Source organism: Macrobrachium rosenbergii, chromosome 10 (genome assembly GCF_040412425.1).
Source record: "Macrobrachium rosenbergii isolate ZJJX-2024 chromosome 10, ASM4041242v1, whole genome shotgun sequence".
Taxonomy (NCBI): Eukaryota; Metazoa; Arthropoda; class Malacostraca; order Decapoda; family Palaemonidae; genus Macrobrachium; species Macrobrachium rosenbergii.
This window is the reverse complement of record NC_089750.1, coordinates 28,403,456-28,410,052: the sequence shown is the minus strand read 5'-3', so window position 1 is coordinate 28,410,052 and position 6,597 is coordinate 28,403,456. Positions and strand designations below refer to the sequence as shown.

The 6,597-nt window shown below is 39.9% G+C and overlaps 2 protein-coding genes across 2 annotated transcripts; one reads left to right on the top strand and one right to left on the bottom strand.

Moving 5' to 3' along the window:
- Nucleotides 1-864: 864 nt before the first annotated feature.
- Nucleotides 865-2,997, bottom strand: LOC136842294 (mucin-2-like; the record flags this gene model as incomplete). The annotated part of the gene is made up of 1 exon (XM_067109554.1): nt 865-2,997. A coding segment is annotated over one exon (1,989 nt), but the record flags the coding sequence as incomplete, so codon positions are not given.
- A 1,014-nt stretch (nt 2,998-4,011) lies between these two features.
- LOC136842293 (antho-RFamide neuropeptides type 2-like) lies at nt 4,012-4,689 on the top strand. Its single transcript, XM_067109553.1, has one exon. The coding sequence runs from the start codon at nt 4,012-4,014 to the stop codon at nt 4,687-4,689; it is 678 nt and encodes a 225-aa protein (XP_066965654.1).
- The last annotated feature ends 1,908 nt before the right edge of the window (nt 4,690-6,597 follow it).

The following is a 6,597-nucleotide window of genomic DNA, read 5'->3' as shown; positions in this document are numbered from 1 at the left end:
TGATTCTATTGATAATTCTTTATGATATTTGTAACATAGTTTAGCTTTGGCCAGTTACCCATTGTTCTTGATGAGAGGATGTTTTTCAAAACTGATAATTTCCGTGATCGTTCTGTAATTGCATTTTGCTAAATTAGGTAACAATAGATCTTTAATGCTTTTGTATAAGAAAAAGGAAATCAAAGAGGGAGAATCAGTTTTTAGAGCAAAGATTTAGATCTACTGCCATGACATTCCTTTTTTTTTTTAAAGAGTCTTAAGTTTTCATATATGATACTTCTAAACTTTTAAATTCGTCTGCGTCTGTAAATAGTACTAACATATCCACAGAAGTATATACTTATATATGCGTGTGTATGAGTGGACATGTATGTAAACCTTTGTGAATTTGTGGTCCATTATTAATATTCACTGTTATTTCCATTAGAGGATGAGATTTTTCATATGACAGATTTCCCGGTACCCCTACTTAAATACAGTCACTTGTACTGTTATTCCCGGCTGAACGTAAACCATGTAGACGTTGCAGTAGTTTATGTTTTGGACACCTAATAGACAACTTGATGTTTTAACCTCGCCCATTCCTAGAAAAACAAAAAAAGCAAAGGAGAAACAGGAAGGTAAAACAGTGTAAGAGAAAGCGAACGAGAAACGGGAAGGTACAACGGTGTAAGAGAAAGCGAAGGAGAAACGGGAAGGTACAACGGTGTAAGAGAAAGCGAAGAAGAAACGGGAAGGTACACAGTGTAGGAGAAACGGGAAGGTACAACGGTGTAAGAGAAAGCGAAGGAGAAACAGGAAGGTACAATGGTGTAAGAGAAAGCGAAGAAGAAATGGGAAGGTACAACGGTGCAAGATAAAGCGAAGGAGAAACGGGAAGGTACAACAGTGTCAGAGAAAGCAAAGGAGGAACGGGAAGGTACAACAGTGTCAGAGAAAGCAAAGGAGGAACGGGAAGGTACAACAGTGTCAGAGAAAGCAAAGGAGGAACGGGAAGGTACAACAGTGTCAGAGAAAGCAAAGGAGGAACGGGAAGGTACAATGGTGTAAGAGAAAGCGAAGGAGAAACGGGAAGGTACAACAGTGTACGAGAAACAGGAAGGTACAACGGTGAGATAGCGAAGGAGAAACAGGAAGGTACAACAGTGTAAGAGAAAGCGAAGGAGAAATGGGAAGGTAAAGCAGTGTAAGAGATAGTGAAGGAGAAACAAGAAGGTACAACGGTTTAAGAGAAAGCGAAGGAGAAACGGGTAGGTAAAATGGTGTAAGAGATAGCGAAGGAGAAACAGGAAGGTACAACAGTGTAAGAGAAAGTGAAGGAGAAATGGGAAGTTGCAATGGTGTAAGAGAAAGCGAAGGAGAAACGGGAAGGTACAACAGTGTAGGAGAAACGGGAAGGTACAACAGTGTAAGAGAAAGTGAAGGAGGAAAAGGAAGGTAAAATGGTGTAAGAGATAGCGAAGGAGAAACAGGAAGGTACAACAATGTAAGAGAAAGTGAAGGAGAAATGGGAAGTTGCAACGGTGTAAGAGAAAGTGAAGGAGAAACGGGAAGGTACAACAGTGTAAGAGAAAGTGAAAGAGAAACAGGAAGGTAAAATGGTGTAAGAGATAGTGAAGGAGAAACAGGAAGGTACAACGGTGTAAGAGAAAGCGAAGGAGAAACGGGAAGGTACAACGGTGTAGGAGATAGCGAAGGAGAAACGGGAAGGTACAACAATGTAAGAGAAAGTGAAAGAGAAATGGGAAGGTACAACGGTGAAAGAGAAAACGAAGGAGAAACGGGAAAGTACAACGGTGTAAGAGAAAGCAAAGTAAAAACGGGAAGGTACAACAGTGAGATAGCGAAGGAGAAACAGGAAGGTACAACAGTGTAAGAGAAAGCGAAGGAGAAACGGGAAGGTACAACAGTGTAGGAGAAACGGGTAGGTACAACAGTGTAACAGAAAGCGAAGGAGAAACGGGAAGGTAAAATGGTGTAAGAGACAGCGAAGGAGAAACAGGAAGGTACAACAGTGTAAGAGAAAGTGAAGGAGAAACAGGAAGGTACAACAGTGTAACAGAAAGCGAAGGAGAAACGGGAAGGTAAAATGGTGTAAGAGAAAGAGAAGGAGAAACGGGAAGGTACAACAGTGTAAGAGAAAGTGAAGGAAAAACAGGAAGGTACAACAGTGTAAGAGAAAGTGAAGGAGAAACGGGAAGGTACAACAGTGTAAAAGGAAGCGAAGGAGAAATGGGAAGGTAAAACAGTGTAAGAGATAGTGAAGGAGAAACAGGAAGGTACAAGGATGTAAGAGAAAGCGAATGAGAAACGGGAAGGTACAACGGTGTAAGAGATAGTGATGGAGAAACGGGAAGGTACAACAGTGTAAGAGAAAGTGAAAGAGAAGTGGGAAGGTACAATGGTGAAAGAGAAAACGAAGGAGAAACGGGAAAGTACAATGGTGTAAGAGATAGCAAAGGAGAAATGGGAAGGTACAACGGTGTAAGAGAAAGCAAGGGGAAAAAGGAAGATACAACAGTGTAAGAGATAGCAAAGGAGAAACAGGAAGGTACAATGGTGTAGGAGAAACGGGAAGGTACAATGGTGTAAGAGATAGCAAAGGGGAAACAGGAAGGTACAACGGTGTAAGAGAATGTGAAGGAGAAACGGGAAGGTGCAACGATGTAAGAGAAAGCGAAGAATAAACAGGAAGGTACAGGGTGTAAGAGATAGTGAAGGAGAAACGGGAAGGTACAACAGTGTAAGAGAAAGTGGAGGAGAAATGGGAAAGTACAATGGTGTAAGAGATAGCGAAGGAGAAACCGGAAGGTACAACGGTGTAAGAAAGCGAAGGAGAAACGGGAAGGTACAACGGTGTAAGAGAAAGCGAAGGAGAAACAGGAAGGTACAACGGTGTAAGGGAAAGCAAAGGAGAAACGGGAAGGTACAATGGTGTAAGAGAAAGCTAAGGAGAAACGGGAAGGTACAATGGTGTAAGAGAAAGCGAAAGAGAAACGGGAAGGTACAACAGTGTTAGAGAAAGTGAAGGAGAAACGGGAAGATACGACGGTGTAAGAGATAGCAAAGGAGAAACAGGAAGGTACAACGGTGTAAGAGAAAGTGAAGGAGAAATGGGAAGGTACAACGTTGTAAGAGATAACGAAGGCGAACCTGGAAGGTAAAACGGTGTAAGAGAAAGCGAAGGAGAAACTGGAAGGAACAACGGTGTAAGAGAAAGTGAAGGAGAAACAGGAAGGTACAACAGTGTAAGAGCTAGCGAAAGAGAAACGGGAAGGTACAACAGTGTAAGAGAAAGCAAAGGAGAAATGGAAAGGTATACAACGGTGTAAGAGAAAGCGAAGGAGAAACTGGAAGGTGCAACGGTGTAAGAGACAGAGAACAAGAAACGGGAAGGTACAACGATATAAGGGAAAGTGAACGAGAAACAGGAAGGTACAACAGTGTTAGGGAAAGCAAAGGAGAAACGGGAAGGTACAACGGTCTAAGAGAAAGCGAAGGAGAAAAGGGAAGGTACAACGGTGTAACAGATAGCGAAGGAGAAATGGGAAGGTACAACGGTGTAAGAGAAAGCGAAGGAGAAATGGGAAGGTACATCGGTGTAAGAGAAAGCGAAGAAGAAACGGAAAGGTACAATGGTGTAAGAGAAAGCAAAGGAGAAACATGGAAGGTACAACAGTGTAAGAGAAAGCGAAGGAGAAACATGAAGGTACAGCAGTGTAAGAGAAAGTGAAGGAAACACGGGAGGGTACAACAGTGTAAGAGAAAGCAAGGAGAAATGGGAAGGTACAATGGTGTAAGAGAAAGCGAAGGAGAAACAGGAAGGTACAACGGTGTAAGAGAAAGCAAAGGAGAAACGGGAAGGTACAATGGTGTAAGAGAAAGTGAAGGAGAAACGGGAAGGTACAACGGTGTAAGAGAACGTGAAGGAGAAATGGGAAGGTACAACAGTGTAAGAGAAAGCAAGGAGAAACAGGAAGGTACAATGGTGTAAGAGAAAGCGAAGAAGAAATGGGAAGGTACAACGGTGTAAGAGAAAGCGAAGGAGAAACGGGAAGGTACAACGGTGTAAGAGAAAGTGAAGGAGAAACGGGAAGGTACCACGGTGTAAGAGAAAGTGAAGGAGAAACGGGAAGGTACAACGGTGTAAGAGAAAGTGAAGGAGAAATGGGAAGGTACAACGATGTAAGAGAAAGCAAAGGAGAAACGGGAAGGTACAACAGTGTAAGAGAAAGTGAAGGAGAAATGGGAAGGTACAACGGTGTAAGAGAAAGCGAAGGAGAAACGGGAAGGTACAACAGTGTAAGAGAAAGCGAAGGAGAAACGGGAAGGTACAACGGTGTAAGAAAAAGTGAAGGAGAAATGGGAAGGTACAACGGTGTAAGAGAAAGTGAAGTAGAAACGGGAAGGTACAACGGTGTAAGAGAAAGTGAAGGAGAAATGGGAAGGTCCAACGATGTAAGAGAAAGCGGAGAAACGGGAAGGTACAACGGTGTAAGAGAAAGTGAAGGAGAAATGGGAAGGTACAGTGGTGTAAGAGAAAGCGAAGGAGAAACGGGAAGGTACAACGGTGTAAGAAAAAGTGAAGGAGAAATGGGAAGGTACAACGGTGTAAGAGAAAGCGATGGAGAAAATGAAGAAAGGGAAAGTTCCCACCTGAAAAGTCCGACAGAAGATCAAGAAAGGTAGGACATCTTATTTTTTCTGGTGTTCATATCATTTGCTGTAAACGGGTTTTGAATTTACCGAGTGTATGTACTTATGAATATATGTTAGGAGCGTTCTTCTTGCCTCGATTATATCTGTTGTCTAATAAACGAAATGAAAACCAGGAAAATGTATGCGATGACTATTTCTTTGAAGGGTGTGTGTGTGTGTTTGTGTGTGTACGTGTGTGCTTGCCCTTCTGTCTAACCCCACCTTTATAACCCAGAATTTTCTAATCTTAAAATTCATGCAGTGGAAGTAATTCTGGGGAGCTGTCGAACGTGAAGGAAAGTGTTTTGGTACGAATACACTATACTTTTTCTAAAACTTATATTTTGCGGTTTCGTTAGAAAAACGAAATTCTTCTGAGTGTGGCTGCCAGTAGCCAGGAAATATGTGCCATTAGTCAAATTGTGGATTAGCAAGCAGTCTCTGCTTATCGTGCAAGAGAACTTCCGGCCATCTCTTTTTAAATCATGCCAAGGAGTGCTGACGATGTCAAGAAACTCCATTAAAATTCCCCAGGACAGCCCCGGGCATGGATCTCGTTTTATTCCTTTTTTAGATTTTGTGTGTGTGTGTCTGCGTATGTGTGTACGCGTATGCTTGTAAACGTTGCTGCTGCAAGAAACAAATGACCATGAAGAAGGTGAGGTAGAATTATGAGAGGATATGCATTGCAGAGTCCCTAAAAGTAGCAGAAGGAAATCGTTATTCTCTGAACATACAGTATGTAAAGGCTGATAATCATCATATACCACCCATATTGTACACTGGAAACCGATAGGTGAACGATAAAAGAAGTTGTATTGGACGATTGAGAAATCTTTTAGTGGCATATTTTGAAAGGGGAAAGTCATATTCTGTGAATGGTTATACAGTTTGTGACGTGATAAATATATAAAAGTAGTTTAGCTGGTGTTTATACAGCATTAAGATTTAACGCACAAATGAACACTGTTGTACTGGAGACTACATAAAGTAAAATCAGGTAGCTACTGAATTAGCATGAGTTTTAAAATGAGAACTCGAGGTTTGTGTGACAGAGTTTTTCATTGGTAGTATTAAAAAAAGAGGGTTCAGTCTGACCATCTCTCATGAGAATATGCATAGTAAATAGTAGTTTGGAAACTGTGAAATTTCGAGATTTTACATTTAACTGAAGTATTGGAAACAAATGAATATGAGGAATAATGCCATAATAGAAAAAGAAAGAAAAAAAACAGAAATTAGTCTTAGTGTTTAATAGTACAGTCATTAAAGATTGGAAGGAATAGATTCAAAAATACATGAAAAAGACAAAAGATTTCTCAGTATCGATTCTATAAAAGTCTTGCTTCTGACTGTGAAAAGAAAAAATAATGAAAGTAAAGTGAACAATTTATAATTAAGAAAGATGAGGAAGAGAAAAAGAGAGAAGGAAAACAAGAAAAAATCATGCAGTCTTAATGGCTCGTGGCCATGTACCCACTAAAAATTCTGGGAGTTTGGAATTTGTTGCGTTAAATTCATATGCATACCTAAAAGCGTGTGTGAACGAGGCACTAAATTTTCAGTATAAGATTCAGTGACGTTAACCGCTCTAAAAGAGGAATTATATTGCACGTTTGTGCATAAGCACAAACACACATATATATGTGTGCGCGTATATATATATATATATATATATATATATATATATATATATATATATATATATATATATATATATATATATGTATGTGTAATCACAGTGTGTGTGTATTATATATATATATATATATATATATATATATATATATATATATATATATATATATATATATATATATATATATATATACACACACATATATTATATATATTCTCATTGTCCATAGAGATGACGTTGACCTAATGTCCTATTACCCA